The sequence below is a fragment of the Monodon monoceros genome, unplaced genomic scaffold (assembly GCF_005190385.1).
Source record: "Monodon monoceros isolate NGI ecotype Baffin Bay Population unplaced genomic scaffold, NGI_Narwhal_1 Super_Scaffold_3, whole genome shotgun sequence".
NCBI lineage: Eukaryota > Metazoa > Chordata > Mammalia > Artiodactyla > Monodontidae > Monodon > Monodon monoceros.
In genome coordinates, this window is record NW_021703780.1 from 90,920,955 (window position 1) to 90,940,804 (window position 19,850).

Below are 19,850 nucleotides of genomic sequence, written 5' to 3' on the forward strand. Positions count from 1 at the left end.
ACAAACCGGCAGAGATATAAGTAGGTACAGGTAGGTTTATTGGAACATTTTTTAACAGTAAAAATTGAAAATAACCCAGATATTCATAAATAAGGGAATGCTTAAATAGATGAACGTCATTAATTCAGCTATTGAAAAAGAGCTAGACCTATATATTACTTTCATGGAGTGTACACAATATATTAACAGTATTTGTAGTATGACTCGATTTTGTTTCATGAAAACCAAATATAATTTGAATACATTGTATGTGATTTCTGTGTGCATCTATGTATATTTTGATAAGTCATCTGTATTCAATATATACCAATAGACACATGTACAATACGTATTTTTAAATGCATAGAAAAAAACCTGGAAAGGTATACGTACTGTTGATAGTAGTTACCTGCTGGCACAGACTTGGGAGAAGACCAGAACTCACAGAATGAAGGACACTCTGAATATTTTTTTAGGGTTTCTAGTTTTACCCTATGCATTTTATTGCTCTTATAATTAAAAAATATTTTTCTATTGAAACTTGATGGAGAGTTATTAATAAGATACTTCTTTTTTTTTAATTAATTAATTAATTAATTTTTGGATGCATTGGGTCTTCATTGCTGTGCGCGGGCTTTCTCTAGTTGTGGCGAGCAGGGGCTACTCTTCGCTGCGGTGCATGGGCTTCTCATTGTGGTGGTTTCTCTTGTTGCAGACCATGGGCTCTGGGGTCGCGGGCTTCACTAGTTGTGGCACAGGGGCTCAGTAGTTGTGGCTCATGGGCTTTAGAGCACAGGCTCAGTAGTTGTGGCGCATGGGCTTAGTTGCTCCGCAGCGTGTGGGATCTTCCCGGACCAGGGCCTGAACCCACGTCCCCTGCATTGGCAGGAGGACTCCTAACCACTGCGCCACCAGGGAAGTCCCAATAACATAATTCTTAATAAAGGCAGTAGAAATTCAGAAAACAGAGTGAAAAGATGAGAGATCTCCTCCCTTCTGCAGGTCAGTCTCCATCTCCTTCAGCTCTTTAAAAATCTACGGACTGGACGGGAGAAAAACTTCAGAACAATTTTTTCCTATGGAATAAAGATTTGCACACTCTTCTTTATCCTCTCCCCCTGGCTTTCCCAAATCCACAGTACCCCTAAAGGAAAGGTTCTCCAACTCCAGAGATCATTTGTGCAAAAAATCAAAACCAATCTGGCCACTAGAGGGGGAACATTACACATAAAACCACTTCCAGTTGCCAGGGATGGGGGTATCAATACAAGGGCTGCCTCCAAAAGAGACTGTCCAAAGCTGACAGCCCAGAAGCAGTAATCAACGTGATTCATCCTTTGGCTTGCCTAATATATTCTGGAGCAAAAGATTTTGTTAATAAATATAAAATTGCAAATGTGAATGTGATTCCCACATTAATGACGTTTTCTCCCCCTCTCCACCAAACTGAGTATTTACAATGTTCTGGAACAGAGGAAAATGCTGAGTTGGAAGCTGCTCTGAAACCACATCTTAAGAAACAATGCCCAGTTTTCAGTCCCTCAGCAGAGTTAGGGGAAGCAACTAAGAGACTTTTGCCCAGTTTCACAAAGACCAGGGGATTCACTCTTATCAAGGAACTCCTCCCGTATGCTTTTTCAGAGCGCTATTTAACAAGCATGGTGCAGGACACTTGTTTCACTCTTCCCACATGATCTCAGTCGTCTTAGCAGCTGTAACTTTTTTCATGAATCTGAGCCTGGTACGAATGAGCTATAATGCACCTTTTGATCTTCATTATTGCTAGCAGGTGAATGTTTCCCATATACTCCGCTTTCTCCCACCTCGCCCTTAAAAAAAAAAAAAAAAAAATCCGCCTCTTTACGGAAACATGATCGTTTTGTAAAAAGAAGCAGCACATTCTGGGAAAGAAAATGATGCGATGAAAACACGCCTTCTGGAAATGTCTGGTCCTAACCTTGGATGTCTCATTGCCATATTGAGAATGACACGGAAGGGATGTAAAGCAGGTCAAAAATTTGCACACATATCACCCTATACTGACGATTTTAACACTCCTGCCTTGATTCTACCTTTTCTGAAAGTAAATTTTAATTTTCAAAATCTGAAAAACAAATCGGTTAAGTAACTTGCCCGAAGTCACACATCTAGCAAGTGGTAGGGTAAGAATTTAAACCAAGACAGTCTGGCTCCAGGGTCCATGTTCTTAACCACTGATCCATTCCATCTCCTCGCTCTTTGCCGTTTTTCTCCTTCAGGCTCCCTTTTGCCTCAGTAATCTCCCCTCTTTAATCCACCCCTCCCCACACCAAACTCAAAATAAAACTGTGGATCTAGTGATGCAGTAGAGAGAAGTCACAAAAATGGTGGGAGTCCTGGTTCGGCCTCATTCAGCCATGTCACCTGGACGCCTTGCAAACACCGAGTCCTAGTTTCCTAAGCGCAAAGTGGGAATACTAACCAAAAATAACCATGTCCTCCCGAGATCGCCTGCAGATTAAATTAGATCATGTACATAAAGCATTCAGCGTAGTGCCTGGCTAAGGAGAACCTAAAACTGTGACTGGAAGATAAACCAGGCAAGAGGAAGGTAAAACAGTCACAATTTACAGCACAATGAAGATGAATTCCACCAGGAGAAAGTGAGCTGTTTCATGAAAGTAACACTTTGACCCTCCTCACTCGCTTTATGATACAACCACCATCTGAGGGGGCAGATGGCTGACAAGCAGGGGTCCCACTACCCCATCACCTCGAACAGAGGCTACAAGAGTGGGGGAACTTACACTGTGTGCACCTGATATTCCAAAGCCCTCCTGGGGACTCCTTGTATATCAGAGTGACTCCAATTACAGGACTGTTTAGGGCGCTCCACAAACAGAATGGTCTCTCAGAGGACCCAACTCCATTATCACCATCTCTGAGAAAATGTGACAACCCATGGCGGGGCCATCTCCCTGTGCTGCTCCCCAGGGCTTCCTCTTTCTGACCCTTCCACGTCGTGACCACTTCAACTAAATCATTGGTGGGTCTTCTTCGAGCCACGGAAGGAAATTCTCCTCTGCATTTAATAGGTCTCCAGAAACGGATAGGAAGGAAGCACCTCTTAGCAGATAATTTTAAATTTCTCCTGTGGTCATTTAAACTCAATTCTTCTTGACTGTCTTCGGAAGAGCTGGAGAAGGGCTGGTCATTATTCCCAAGACAGACTTGGTCACCACGAGGCCTTGCTTTTCTTCTAGATCAGCAGCCCTCAAGCTTTTTGCTCTCAGGACCCTTCTACATGCCTACATCTTACTGAAGACCCCAAGGAGCTTTTGTAACGTGGGTTAGAGCTAACACTTAGCATATTAAAAATTAAGACTGGAAACATTTTAAAACATAAAAATATACAAGCTCATATTCTATGAGCCGTCAGGCTACCTATCATGTAGTCTCTGGAAAATCCCACCATACACTCATGAGATAATGAGAATAAAAAGGGCAAATCACATCTTAATATTATTATGAAGACAATTCTGACTCAACCCCCTGAATGCGGTCCACAGACCACACTTTGACAGTTGCTGTTCTCAAAACCCATTACACCAATCCCTATGAGCATTGCCACACCCTCAACTATTCTCCTTTGGATGTTGTTTTGAGTTTTGAATGTGGTAATTTATGAAGTTAGAATCCAGATCCTGGACCAAAAATCTCAGAGAAGAATTAAGTAAGAAGAAATAATTTAAATGAGTTCCCAGAATTACCTAAACAACTATTCTCTAAAACTGGCATGCAAATTAACATTGAAAACACCACAGAAAACCTTAACAGGCTGACTAGCATATTATGAGACAACAGACTGCCTTCCCTTTTGTTTTCTATTTTTAACTATTGTTATGCCCATGAATGACATTTTCATTGGTATTAAACCTGCCAGAGGTTCTTTGTGAGGCAGATTGAGGAGGAAAAGCTTCAGAATTATACAATCTATGCTGCAATAGTCAGATGTAATTTTCTCCTTTAAAGAGAACTTTGATGGGGGGAATTCCCTGGTGGTCCAGTGGTCAGGACTCTGTGCTCTCACTGCCGAGGGCCCGGGTTTGATCATTGGTTGGGGAACTAAAATCCTACAAGCTGCAGCGGCGCAGCCAAAATTTGGGGAACAGATGGACCATATAGTATCAGAACATTTTCAAATTCAAGTATTAACAGAGATTTGGGGGTCAACCATGCCAGCTTCTTTTTTTATATTTGAGATAGAGATCAAGTTATGCTTTTAAATTCAGCCTCTTTGTTTTCTGCCTCTTGGCCCACTTTGCTCCCTGTTCTAAGCTGAACCCCATGACTGACCAGGACCGTCTGGTAGTACCTTCCTGCTCCTCTGATCTTAATAATCACACTCATAGTAGAAACAAGTACCTAGCAAGCACTTACCCAAGTAATTTGTGCTAAACACTTTATTTTTGTATTATTTCATATCTCCCCACAACCTCAAGAGGTAGGTACTATTATTATCCCCATTTAACCTGAGACGACATTACCTGCCTAAAGATCACAAGGTAAGTAGGTGGAGAGGCAGGGAAACAATCCCAGATAATCTCATTCTGGTGCTCTCTTCACACCATGATAAACTGCCTTTTAAAGAAGATAACGGAAGAGATTAAAAGGGGCATCCTTCCATGTCATTTAAAAGAAAATAAATAAAATTTCATTTGGCAAGTGTCTGGAGCAGAAAAAAATTGTGGGCTTCAGAATAGCAACCACAAAGGGCCCTTCTTAACAGGCACCAAACTAAATGCAGGTGAACCTTTTATCAGCACCACCTGACAAGGAAGGGCTTATCTCTGTTCCCCTGATTGACTGTCAGCTGGTTTCACTTTCCTGCTAAGTGTTGATTCAGAGCTTCTAACCTTACCCTGTTGAGGTGCCAAACTGACATGTTGGAAAAGGGTTGGTCTGATCGGTCTTCCATTTCCTCAGCAAAGAAAACAAGGAGTTTGTCAAACATGGCCCAGGCCCAGCAATGGGAGAGAATCCTGCCCGGCCTTCAATTACCCTGCAATGGAAGTGTCTTTTTGCCTGACAACGATGACTAATTCCAAAGGCCCAACCAGCCTTCTCATAATGATGACTGTGGAGTCAATTACCATTTGGGCGCAGATTAGAATCTGATCTGAAGCTGAAAAATTCCACCCCCTTGGTGCTAATCCCTTCAACTTTCCAATCCTAAATAGGGCAAATTTCAGAAAAGAGCGTATCTCATTTTACAGCCTACCTGAATATTATCTGTAATGATTTTTCTTAATCATAAAATTAATTAAACTCCTGCTTTAATAGTCTAAACACAAGAGTCAGAGGAAGGAAGGAGTTCTGGCCTGCTGCCAGGGCTCCAACTGAGCCTCTTGGCGTTAATAATTTCCATGCTGTTTTAAGCATTTGAAACAACAAAGGCCAGCTTTCACTAACGGCATGGCTGATTCTGGCAAAACCTATAAAAACAACGCCTACTCTGGGGTAGTTCGTATTACAGACAATTAAATTTTAATAAATGAAACCAACAGTTAAGCAACTGACATTTCTGCTATTCTCTGATATTAGTCTGCAAACTTAATAATAAGTGCCAAAGTTAATGAAAATGAACTGTTGATAGCACCGCTGAGATTGCCTATGGCTATTAAATGATTTTAGGTGGGATGGGGTGGGGATGGAGAAAAGGTGTTCCCTACCGCATTTCTAGGCAAGATGATATAGCCTTGGGCAAGCCACTGCGCTTTCTCAAACTCGGACATTTCTAACTGGTACATTACTTACTTGATCAGTCATTTTTCAGAAAGAAATACATGGGATTTCGTGCTCCATGAAATGAATCGACTTTTCATAATCTCAGTTGAAAAGTAGCACTCCACAGGCTGAATCTGGCTACAGAAGCAATTTATTAGGTCCTCACAGTGTTTTTTTTTAATCTGAATTGGTTGCCAACATTAAAAACTCAGAAGACTTCACATGAAAATGCAAAGAGCCAGGCACGTACTCCCAGAAATTGGACAATCGAGAAAGTCTGGGCTCACATTTCTGCATGGCGGCCAAGGGAGGGCAGAGCAATGACAGCGCCTTTAGAATGGGCATCAGTCAGCCTGCTTCTTGTCGCCCCCGTTCCCACAAGAGCCAGGCTCTGCACCTCCAGTGCTCCTCCTAAAAGCCAGCCTGCAGGTTAACTCCCTGGTGATAAATATTGCCAATGGTAAGGTAGTTTCGATATCTGTTGGAAGGAAGGGGGAAGAAATGCATACCAAATATTTTATAAAGGAAAAATAAATCCTACACTAGTCCCTTGTATCAAATTCCTGAAGTCTCAGAACAGAAAACATCATATTTCCACGCCTTTTTTTCCTCAAAATACTCCTTTCACTAGGTCAACTATGGATTTTACCACATAGAACAACTTTATGTGTAGCTTGAAAACATGATCTGTTTTGGTTTTTTTTTTCGCGGTACGCGGGCCTCTCACTGCTGTGGCCTCTCCTGTTGCGGAGCACAGGCTCCGGACGCGCAGGCTCAGCGGCCATGGGGCACGGGCCCAGCCGCTCCACAGCATGTGGGATCTTCCCGGACCACGGCACAAACCCGTGTCCCCTGCATCGGCAGGCGGACTCTCAACCACTGCGCCACCAGGGAAGCCCCATGATCTGTTTTGAAAAGGTGATTAGCAAGAGGTTCCTGAGATTCTCATGGATGAAAGGCCCTCTGCCCTATTTTATGTCAACAACAGAATTCTTAGTAAAGACGGTCCAAGGAAAACAGAATTTACCAACATATTAGTTTGGAGCCACTACCCCACCACGCCCCAGCCCAAACCAACACTTACTAAAATAAATAGCATCTTCGATTTCTTTTTTCCTTTCATGTGGACAACAGAGATGCTCTGTCCAAAAAAAAAAAAAAAAAAAAGTGGGGAGGGAAGAGTTAAAAAAAGAAAAAAAATGTCTACATTGGTGGAGATCTGTATTTCATTTTAAGCTGTAGGTTGAACCATGCAAAGTCTGATGCCTCTAAGTAATCTGATGTTTTCTAAGAAGGAAAGGTCACTCTTGATCACCACAACCATCACTCCCCGTCACTCCCCCCTTCTACTCATGTTTACAGGCTTAAAAGAAGATGACCTGCTCCCTACTCAGAACCTCACGTACACCCCTGAATATATATTAAGATTGCCCAAGATTCAGGACCAAAGCAGATTTGAGAACAAACCTTCAATTTCCTCCACTCTTCAATGGGACAAAAAATGAATTAGAAGCACACACCTAATAAATGAGTTCCAGAAAAAACAAACAAAACAAACAAACAAACGAAACACAGATTTTCCTATACTGGCACATCAGCCAAGTAGTCTGTTCTGTTAAGACGAATATTTCTTTAATGCAGAAATAGCTCATAAGTGATTTGTAAACAGAGATTGGAAGATGGTCGAATGTGAGAGTCACGTTGGGGTGTATGTTATTTGAAATGTGTTTTGAAACCATCACGGGTAAACTTTCTTGAAAGTTAATAGAAAACTTTAGCAATATATGAAGACCTCCAAAAAACTTTTTTTAACCCTATGGAAGTACAAGTAGTGGTTTATTTAGTGGCTTCAAAATTGCTAAAATTTGCCCTATGTTAAATAAACTCTCTGAAAATCTGCGAGTTCGAATAAAGATACTACAAAAACATTGCCCCCCTAACCTTATAAAGACTGATGCAGAAGTCTAAAACCCCAATCAGATCTTTACTTTTGATGGAAGTGGTCTCCATTAAAAGCAAATGCCATTAAAAACTTACGTCTTAAGGGCTTCCCTGGTGGCGCAGTGGTTGAGAGTCCGCCTGCCGATGCAGGAGACACGGGTTCGTGCCCCGGTCCGGGAGGATCCCACATGCCGCGGAGCGGCTGGGCCCGTGAGCCATGGCCGCTGAGCCTGCACGTCCGGAGCCTGTGCTCCACAACAGGAGAGGCCACGACAGTGAGAGGCCCGCGTACCGCAAAAATAAATAAATAAATAAATAAATAAATAAAACTTACATCTTAGAGAAGAAAGACGGAGGAGCCCCAGGGCTTAAGGCTGCAAAGGACTAACTGGCTGTGATGCTGCCACTGCAGATTTAACTGAGCTACCGATTTTAGTAGGATAGGTATTATTTTTGTTAGCACTCTAGCGGCAAAGTTCCTTAACATGTGAGTGGTCTGCCCCTACCTCTATTTTTCCTTATGCTCCCTATTTTTTACACGCAATTTTGCAGAAGGTGAGGTTTTTCAGAAATGCGTATACAGCATTAAAGCTGCAGTTCGTATACTACGATCCTGTCAGTCTGTTCCTAAGTCAACACACAATTTTATAAAGCGCAGTAGCCACAGCTGTCTGTAGTCTGGCACGCTCTGTAGTCAGTAGCCTAGAAATGTGGTTCTTAAATGAAGGGCTTGTTAGGATTTCACTTTAAATGCTTTCTAACATTATGCTGCTGCTAAAAATGCAATTCTAAAGACTAAGCCAAAACACACCCCAAAATATTTATGCTATATAACATTAATTACCAAGAAAAGAATCCAAAGTACACACACTAAAAGTATAACCATGTGAAAAATGTAAGTAAGTGGGAGGTAACAAGTAAAAACAAAAACTGTGCTTGAGTGCTGGTGACTTTAAGAATAAAATACCTTATTTCCTCCATTAGCCTTTTCAATGAAGCAAATGCTTTTTTTTTGTTTGTTTTGCCCAAATTAATCATCAACTGATGAGAGCGTGTAAAGAAACATTTTATATCCACAAAGTGACAGACTAACAAATGTGGCCAAACACCCCAGCAACACAACTGTTTCTCAGGATAAATGTTTTAACATTAGGAGGCTAGGTGCAAAAGTAGCAATCAAGAGTTGGCTGAACACTTAAGAATATTCTGTGACTTAGTTTTTGAACAACCAACATAAAGACAAGCCTCTCCTTTCAAATGACATGCTAGAAACAAATGTGGGTTCTTCAAGGACTGGGGAATCAGGCTGGGATCCTGATGACAGGGACCTCTGGTTGGAAGCCATCACCCTAAGTCAAGGTGCTTTCCTGGCATGTGAAGCAGCTGTTGCGTTTCACAGGATGGAGGCACCGCCCTTGACCTTGTCTCATCTACTGAGGCACGAAGAAGCACGGTCATAATTAGGTTCCTGGCAGAACAGCCTTGCCTTTTGGAATAAAAATTCCCACAAACTGCTCAAATATCCAAGTTATCAAATAGCTAAACAACAAGAAAGTTTTCTAGCAAACAAAACACATACATATCACAAAGTCATTTCTTTAAAAGAAAACATAATAGAGGGAAAGAGAAAAGGAAACAATGAGAGTGAAGCCTGATTTAGCAGATACCACTTTATTCGACACAGTGCATGATCTGAAGCGTCTGACACTCCACAGCCAACAAGATTTCCTACTTCCCTATTACAAAATACTGGATACCCTGAATACAGTTAATTCAAGGTTCTTGTTTTTTTTCTCCTACATTTAGAATTAAACAGGTTTCTCCATGTAGCAAACATTTCACATTCACCAAAGGCTTTGGGGAGAGGGGGAAATAGGGCTTGTAACTGCCCCCCTGAACCAAAGGCACTTAATGTTAAAATATAAAGCACAGTAAAGTCACCTCACAGACATCCCTGCGTGTTCAGATTGCTGAACTTGAGCGCACCATCACTGGCCCAAGTGGGATTCATTATAACAATGTAAAAGACACTGATTTCCTTGAAAAAACAAAGTGCAGTATGAATATAAAGACCCATCACCGCCACCCCCCTCATTCTTTTCTGAAAATAATATACAAGAGAACGATTATTTTACATGATTATTATTACCCAAGGTTCACACATGGGAAAAAACAGCTAAAAAATAACCTGCCATAAACTCTCACTATGAAATCACAATAGAATCTGATATATTCAGACAATCTGCGAGTTGGGAGACAGCCTCAGAGATCATGTTGTGCATCCCCTCACTGGACAGATGAGGTCACTGAGGCCCAGGAAGGTCAAGTGTGGGACCCTGGGGTCTAACCCAGGGGCAGAGCCTGGGTAGAACGCAGACCTCCTGAGGCCTAGTTCAGGGTGCCCTCCACCGCCTTCCTCTTTAAAAGACTCCAAAAGTAAAACATGAAATGCACCACACAATAAAGCACACTTGCTGATGCAGGTCAGCTATTTGGTCTCGCCACACGGTTCCTTTGGCCATTGGGCAGGCATGTAACCCACCTGGGGGTGGGAATTCTTCACACGAGGTTGTTCAGCCTTCTGAGGGAAGCCGCGTGCAGGTTAGACACGACTTCTCCGATTCAGGAAGGCTCTTCGTGGCTGTTAGCCTGTGGTGGGCAGGTGGTCGGCTGCACAGCGGAATCCCAGATTCGAAGCGGAGCTGTCAGGTGTGTTCTGGCTTCGAGCAGCACAGCGATACCTGTAGCAGTAGGACTTTGCGGAGAGAACCAGACACATGAGTGCTCTTGGACTCTGGGCTGAAGGCTCTCAACTGTCAGATTGACGTTGTACCCAAGTACCAACTGTACAGAGTTATGCCTATCTGCAGACAGTGCCTGCCCTACAGGCACCCGCCTCCTGCACATTTAGCAGCTATGTTTCCGAAAAGGGTAGCGCATTGAGAGCTCACCACATTATCCAGTGTTCTGTTATAAACGTGACTAGATATAGTACAAAGATGTTGGTGTGAGTATTACTTAGAACAGTTTAAAAAAATGTAACAACCAATGGTTACATAAGTTATGGCGCATCCATAATTTAGACTAGTAAGCAGCCATTAAAAGGCATGTTTTCATGTAACATTTAATGACATAGGAATTTCTCAGGATACAACCTTAAATGAAAAAGTCAGAATACAAAACTGTATATGTGCTATGATCTCAATCTAGATAATCACGTACGCCAAAGAAAAGCAGACTGGAAGATTCAAAATGCACCATAATCCAAACCGTAGTTACCCTCAGGCAGTGGGGTTTCAAATTTCCGATGATAACTATGTATTACTTTTATAATTTAAAAAGTTATTTGCACATTTAGAATAGCATTTGACAAGTAGACAAGAAACCAAGTAATAAAGCTAAATGGCAATTGAGAAAATATTAATTAAGAGCAACATTAAGATATTATTTACTATCCAACAGGTTGGCAAAAAATTGAACAGCAAGCCCAGGAACATCAAGAGTAGGAAAGGCTGTGGAAAACATTTTTTCTCAATACATTGCTTTTGGAGTTTAAATCACAGTAATTCATAAAGTTATGTATCTTTGTGTGGGGGACTTGTTTGGTATTGTTTTATTTTATAAGAGCAGAGTATGGTATATACATATGCACAAACACACAGACATCAAGCTCTCCAGTCATGGTGCTAGGCGCCTTCATCACTTATTTGATTTGATCATAATGGCCAGAGGGATTAAATGAGTTACCCTAGATGACACAGTTGTTAAAAGAAGTAGAATTCGAACCCAGGTCTAACTGTGGTGTGCTTGCCTGCCTAGCAACAGTCGATACTCGTAGATGGAAAGGCATCACAACTCATGATTCTGTCCCACCCCTGTTATAGCCCCCTGCATGTACACACCAGGGAAAGCCTAACACATATCCCTGGTCACCTACTAGATAGTCAGTGAATAACCACAGATGACTTGATTCAAACACTTCAAAAGCTTCCACGTTCCAAAAATAACCATGCATGGAACTCTTATGTCCTAAGATCTTTGATCAAAAAAAACAGACAATGAAAATAAACTAGTTACCCTGTGTACCAAGAGCATCAACTCTGAGTGGGCCCCGGGAAACTCAAGTCCCCGCCGCTGGTTAAAGAAACTGCACAAAGAATCATGTAGAGTAACTTTGGAACTCATGAAGCAGAGAGAATTTGTGGAGGGGCAAAATAGGTCAGTATGAAAGAGGTTTTTTTTTTTCCTTAATTCTTATTATTCTCCTTTCTCTCACGAAAGTTGAATGTTTCTAATCTTCATAAAAATTATCTCTAGAGCTGACAAAGGAATTCTCTGGAGCACTTCCACCATGAAAAAAAAAACAAAACACATGGTGCTCTGTCTTTTATAGATAGCAAAACAGTAGCAACCAATTTTCTCATTTTCCCTGTGGCCAGTGAAGAATGTAACACTATTACCAATATTCAGGCAGGCAGAGGGAAAATGAATTAAAAAATATGCCTGAAATAATGAAAGACATGATGGCATCTGCTACTACCTGTGATTGGGATGCAATGGAAGCTCTAAAATGACTAGAGGTGACCATGCAGAAAGACACGGCAGAAGCTTTGTTCCATGTAGGGCCTACTCACTGGGCTGCTGTGAAGCAAGGTGCTTTGGTATTTTTAGAATCAAGCTCCTGTGGATAATGCAGGGCCCCACGCTCTCAGTGTGTGCAGTGAATTCCACATGGGAGCAAGAATCGAGTTTGGGGCAGGGGGGGCAGGCAGTCAGACAGGGACATTCTTGTTCCATAACTGGACCACACATGACAAAAAACAATCAAGCGTTTCCTGATCGCCTCCTGTGCGCACTGTCCCGCTGGAGATCACAGGCTGGTTGAGGAAACAATGATTACACATCAAAAAGCTACAAAACAAGCTAGGATTAAAAGATTCTGAGGCTACTATTAATTCAGGAGAGGAAATGGTCACTAAATGTCTAATTTTTTAGGAAAGACTTTTGAAGGCAGAACGTGGCCAGAGCGGGATTTACGTGATTATGGCAGTGGTCTTCCGACTTCGAGTATACAGAAGAATAGCCTGGAGAGCTCATGTAAATACCTATTCCTAGGCCACAAACCCAGAGATCCTGATTCAGTAAGTCTGGTGTGGGTTCCAAGAATCTGCATTTCTAACCAGCTTACAGGCGCTGCTAATGCTACGGGCCCATGGACCACAAACTGAGTAGCACTGATTTACAGGACTTAGAAACAAGGAAAGAAGGTATGTTAAGTGGAGAAAACAATGACATCAGAGGCATGAAAATGGAAAAATTCAGGCAAGTGAAGAGGATAGCAAGGCCACAGCCTGAGAGTGTCAGAGCATGGTTTATTTATTCATTGAATATTTGAGAGTTTACAACATGCTAGATGCTATTCTGGGCACGAGGGAAGCAATGCGGAACAAAACAATGTACCTGTTATCGGGAAGCTTACATTCAACAAGGAGTTAAGTAGTCACACAATAAATAAACGGATAAATTCAAGAGTGCTTCTGGCAGTGGTGAGCTTGGAAGAAAGTCACATAGGGAGAGAGGACCAGACGTGACTAGGTGCTACTTAGATAAGGTGGCCGGGGAAGGCTCCTCTGATGAGGCGCTGTGAGAGCTGAGCCGCCCAAAGATTCAGAGAATGAGAATTCCAGGCAAAAGCAATGAGTGGTACAGAGAGGATAAATGATAAAAAGCAGGAAACGTGGGTGGATAAATAGGATGCAGTCACATTAAAGGTGGTCTACTTGGCAGAAAGAGGTTGGGCTTGACACAGGTGGAAATCGTGACAAACATTTTACTAATTTACTCACCTGAAAAGGCAAAATCCAAGACTCATTAGCTATTTAACCTTAGCCAAAGCCTTTCTGAATCTGCTCCCTCTTCCGATAAAATGGGGCTATTAATGGAATAATGTCAAAATGCTTCATCTTATCTTTACATGAAAAAGTAAAGCAGTAGACATGTGGAGATAATTGTAATTGTTACTTTCTAATGAACACAACACTCTTAATTAAAAGAACTCACTTTGCCTGTCTTATCTGACCTCCTTGGGTTAACCTGCTTCCTTACTAAAACAAAAGCAGCTTCTCTGCAGGTCTTAGTGATCTTGTGTTGGGAAGATGATTCCTTGCCAGCATCTGAATACGGTTACGCATTTGCTACAAAAATAGGAAAATTATTTGTTATATAAATGGAAAAGGTGAAGGGGTATCTCTGGTGACAAGGCATAGGACTGAGGTCTTTGTCGGATGGCATAGTTCAATATGCAACTTGTCTCTCAAATTATATAACAAACTGTTTTAAAATTTGGTTTCCATATGCCACAAAATGCAGGCTGTAGCAACTGTGACGAATTGTGCCTGCCTGGAGCACTGTGATCGGAAAAGAGATCCATGATGTATAAGAGATTATTGACCATAGTCATATTTGAAGGCCCTGGTACATACAGCATAATCCCATTTTGGGAAGAAAAAATAAAAGTGCACCGAAGAGTTTGGTAGAATACTGTTAACAGTTTTCTTCAGAAAGCAGCGTGAACGATTTTCTTCATTTTTCTGTTTATTATTTATTTTCTAATTTTTATGCAATGAAAATGTTTTGCTTACATAACAAAAAAGCTTAAAATCAGTGACAACAAAAAGAGCTAGTCCTTTTTTGGATCATAGCAGTACCTAAAGTCTTCCATTAACCTAAATGATGAAGAACTAAACACTAAAAAGCAAGTCTCACTACAAGTTAATGTTGAAAGGTCAGGACCATCACATGAGAAAACAGTCAATTGACATTATCATTCCACTGCAAATGCACTCATTCACTCAGCAAACATTTATTAATAAGTAGTTCATTTTAAATTCCAGTAATGGGCAACTAAATGAAATACGTAATTAAAGAGAAAAATGGCCTGATTTCATATGTCCTCATTGCTCTTTCTTTTTTTCCAACTCTACTTTTAGCACTAAAAATGGTTATTAATGATGTTAGGTCTTTGAGTGGTTGAAATATGGGTCATTTTATTAATTAAGAACAGAGGTAGTAGTGAGGGCCTATTTTAGCCCCATTTCATCAAAATGGCTAATTACTTTGTGAAACTGACCTCGATATCTGCACTAAGAATATGATCCTGGATTCAAGAACAATTCATTTAAGATAATGGCTTACCAGCCTTGGGGCTCTGAAGTCAAGTGGGACGGCAATATGGTTTTTATGAGAGGAAGACTTTTAGGGATAAAGAACAGTTTTAAGGTAATTGTAGCTCATTATGAACAAAATGATTATAGAAAAATGACACAGCAGAACTCAGGTCTCTCAATTTCCCATCCATTGCTCTTGCCACTGACACTTGGACAACTCCTTTTGCTACTAATCTTGATGTAAAATGGTGGGGTTGAGGGGGTAGGGGAGTGAGGATTTCGTCAATGTTGTAGGTTGGGCTAAAGATCCCACAGAGATTAATCTAACAACTTCAAGAAAGACTAGTATTTCTTGAGTACTTACCATGTGAACTGTTCTAAGAACTTCACATGTATTAAGTGACTTAATCCTCTCAATAATCCTGAGGTAGGTATTATTGTATACACAATAATATATATATATGTATACACAAGGAAAAAACCGACACACAGGTGTGGTAATAGTGTGCCTAAGGTCACATAGTTTGTAACTGTGAATCCAGGATTACAGTCTTTTCAGTCCCATTCCAGAATCTGTGCTCTTAACACCATGTTGACTCATAGCTGTTCTTTCTGTGCCTCGTCTCCTTACTGAAGCTATACTTTGGATGGGCTTTCAAAAAATCAAAAATAATAATCAGAGCTTACTTTAGTCATGCAAACTGGCCCTGGGCCACGGTCAAAAGTAAGTCACCTTCTAAGCAAGGTGATTTTTTTTTCAAAATGAATTACATTATTCTTTTCTCTTTTTATTGATTTTCTTTCTTTTACTGATTTTTACCTGTGCTACAGTAATCATTTCCAGGATTCTGCCTATCTAGTTAGCAGTTCATTAGTTGGTTTTTATTCAAAAGAGAAAATGGGGGAAAATAATCTTATTATAATAAAGATGATGATTAAGAATGATGGTGTTAGCAGCAACTAACTTACGGAGACTTTACCATGAGCTAGGCACTGTACCAAGTGCTTATTTACTTTGCTGCATTTATTCCTCGTAAGAACCTTACAATAGGTGCAGTTATGATGTACATTTTACAAGTGTGAAAACTGAGGCTTAGAAAGGTTAAGTAATTTGCCTAATGTTACAGGCAAAGACTAGCAAAGAACAGTTACAGGAACTCCAACCCAGATCTAATTCTAGAGTCCACATCTTAATATACTTAGTGGCACTTAAAACTGCCACTTTTAATCTAGTGTAAAGAACAAGCACTGAAAGTAATTCACAGCCAACACTGTGCTGTTTTCTTGACTACACCAAAATAACCAGGCTGAGGTTAAAAACCTACATCATCTACAATTAACTTGACCAAAGATCCTAGAGCTGCCGTTTCTCTCTGGAAAATCTTGTGGATCCCACTCAGTTTTGTCACTTTGCTATTCTCTTTTCTGGAATACTCTCTCCATCACTCTGAGCCTGACTAAATTAAAACTTATCCTTCAGGGTGACTAAGAAAAGTTAAAGATGTATAATATAAACTCTAAATCAGCCACAAAATTTTTAAAATAAAGAGTTATAGCTAATAAGCCAAAGGAAAGACAATGAAGTGATAAAAAAAAACAATCCAAAAAAAGAAAAAAAAAAGCAAAAGGAAAAGAACAGATGAGACAAAGAGAAAAACAAATATCAAGACAACAAATTTAAATCCAGCCATATCAACAATCACATTAAATGTAAATGGTCTAAACAGCAAGTGAAAAGGCAAAGTTTATGTCAATAAATTCATTAACTCAGCTGAAACGGACAAATTCCTTGAAAGACACAAACTCCCAGAGCTTAATCAAGAACAAACAGATAATCTGCACAACCCTGTAGCTATTAACTAAATTAAATGTATGGTTACAACTCTAGGCCCAAATGGTTTTCCTGGGGAAATTCTATCAGACATTTAAGGAAGAAAAATGCTAACTCTACATGAACTCTTCCCCAAAAAATTCAAGATGAGGGAATATTTCCCAAATCAATCTATGAAGCCAGCAATACACTGATACTAATATCAGACAGAAAAAAAAACAAAAACAAGAGACCAATACCAACCACGAACATATTTTAGCAAACTGCATCCAAAACATATACAAAGGATAATACATCATAACTAAGTGGATGTATTCCAGGAAGCCAAGGATGGTTTAACATTTGAAAACAGAAAATCAATGACTATAATTCACCATATTAACAGGCTGAAAAAGAAAAACCACATAAACATCTCAATAGCTTTAGAAAAAGCATCTGGCAAAATCCACATCCATTTCTGATAAAAAAAATTCTCAGAAATCTAGGACTAGAAGGAGACTTGCTCAAGCTGATAAACGGCATCTTTGAAAACACTATAGCTTATATCATAGCTAATTTTGAAAAGTCAAATGTTTTTTCCCCTAAGATCAAAAATTAGGTAAGACTGTCTGTTCTTACCACTCCTATTCAACAATATACTGGAGGTTCTAGCCAACACAATACAGTAAGAAAAAGCAATAAAAGATATCCAGATTAAAAAGGAAGAGGTAAAACTGTCTATACTCACAGATGGTATAACCACTTATGTAGAAAATACAACACAATCTACAAAAACAACAGGGAGATCAACTCGATGCTTTCTGACGACCTAGAGAGATGGGATAGGGAGGATGGGAGGGAGGCTCAAGAGGGAGGAGATATGGGGATATATGTATACTTAGAGCTGATTCACTTTGCTGTACAACAGAAACTAACACAACATTGTAAAGCAATTATACTCCAGTAAAGATATATATATATATATAAAGAATCTACAAAAACATCACTTATACAGATGAGTTTAACAAGGTTACAGGACACAACATAAATATACAAAAAACAACTGTACCATAAAAATGTATTTATTAAAAATATAGGGCTTCCCTGGTGGCACAGTGGTTGAGAGTCCACCTGCTGATGCAGGGGACATGGGTTCATGCCCCGGTCCGGGAAGATCCCACATGCCGCGGAGCGGCTGGGCCCGTGAGCCATGGCCGCTAAGCCTGCACGTCTGGAGCCTGTGCTCCGCAACGGGAGAGGCCACAACAGTGAGAGGCCCGCATACGCCAAAAAAAAAAAAAAAATATATATATATATATATAAACATGTTAAAAGATATTTTAAAAGAATAAATTAAGAAGCTTATAAAAATTTTAAACATTTAAAATAAGCAAGAAAAATGAAATGTTAAAGTAGACACATTCATATGCATGGCACTGGAATATTTTGGTGTTCATGCTTAAAATGTTTTTTACAGGATTCATTTTCTCCACTTATTTGTGCAAAAAAAATCTTATGGTCTTTAATTATTACAGAGTAAATGGACTCCCAATTATGAAAAGTGCCATATGTCAGACACATAACTGGTGGTAATTAGGGTTTTGAGATGCTCTTGTGCAAAAAGAGATTCACCTGTTTTTCATGAAAGTCTGGTTTCCCAGCAAGAGGATTCAGATACACCTGCAGCAACAGCTTGAATCAAAGGAAAAAAATCTGGGACTACAGACAGATGGGTATATGAACACTTAAGAGTACTGGGACAACCTAGGGCAATGCTTTTAATTTAAAATTAAAGTTAGAATTTTAAAGATAAATTTGTCCACATCTTGTTATAAAGGTAAGTGTAAAGTATAAAGTGAATTCAACTCTATGAACTGCCACCTAAATAACTACACTAAAAATTCTAAGAAATGCAGAAGACACACACCCCTACGAACTCACAGATATACATAATTTAAATAGGTTCTCTTTAGGCCAGTGGCTCCCAAAATTTGATGTATGTTATGATCACCTTGAGAGCTTTAAAATCCTGATGCCCAGGTCACAATCCAGAAATATCAAGTCAGAATGAGGTGAGTGAGGAAATAGGCATCAATATCTTTTATAGATCCCAGATGATTCTAATGTACAATAAAGTTTGAGAACCATTATTTTAAGGCAAAGTTTGACAATTCCTCCATTATCAAATTAATAACTTAATTTGGAGCCATTACAGTTTTAAGTCTCTAACTGCCTAGACTGACTGAGTTACCATGGGAAGCTTCTTGTAATAACAATCTGCAAAACGCCATGTTTGCATAGAGATAGAAGTTGAAGTGCTAGATATACTAAAAATATATGATTGAAAGAAAAAAAGGGAGAGAAGTGGTATTCGATTTCTGAACTCCTTAAAAAGGTTACTCATGAAACACTGACTTACTTCTACTCGCCAAGAACAACCAACTCTGACACTGAAATTATAGCCCAAAGAGAAGAATCATTCTCTGAGAGAGATGTTTATTCCACAAAGCACACACTATATACCTAGAACACTTGGGATGTTTCCATTCCAGTATACCACAAACTACCCTCCATTTATAACTCAACTTAATCTCAACAGACAAGCCAGAAATTTACAGGAGTCTCAAATAAATTAAGGGTGTGCTTCCAGACTTACATGCTGGAAACCAGATATACAGCTCACCCTGATTCATGGGACAACAAAGGTGTCTCAAAGGGTCAAGATACAACAGATGGAATATGGTTGACAACAGATCATTTACAACCTCTGCTTCTTGAACCACTTTTCCCCATGCCTGTGCACAAACTTTTTTTTTTCTGGCGTTGATGGAGATAGGTATGTATTAACAGAAGTGGATGAGACATCTTGGGGCTAATGTTTACAATGGATCCATAAACCTGCTGTTAGAACACCAAAACAGAATTTAGTGACTTGACTTACCTTATGGCACATGTAGGATCCACCTTTCTTCACCCGGTCTTTCCCAGAAGGGGGGCCTTTCTGTGGATGAAGGGAAGAGAACTCGTTAGTCCATAAAGCACAGCTGTCCCTCCCACAGTCAGAGGGTCTATTTTAATCCAACCAGCTCTCACATGGTTGCCTAAAGTCTCCACATGCATTTCTGCCCCTGGGTCTTGCACCTGCACCCATGCACCTTCTCGAATGCCCATCTTTCCAAATCCTACAT

General features: G+C 40.2%; 1 protein-coding gene across 1 annotated transcript in view; it reads right to left on the reverse strand.

Moving 5' to 3' along the window:
- Window positions 1-9,336: 9,336 nt before the first annotated feature.
- The window catches only part of SUMF1 (sulfatase modifying factor 1), a 112,855-nt gene continuing 102,341 nt past the window's right edge, over window positions 9,337-19,850 (reverse strand). The window contains exons 8-9 of the mRNA XM_029242995.1: window positions 19,604-19,663; window positions 9,337-10,441 (exon numbers count right to left, since the gene is read on the reverse strand). Of these exons, the coding sequence (XP_029098828.1) occupies window positions 10,331-10,441; window positions 19,604-19,663 (171 nt within the window). The 3' untranslated portion in view covers window positions 9,337-10,330. The remainder of the gene's footprint in view (window positions 10,442-19,603; window positions 19,664-19,850) is intronic.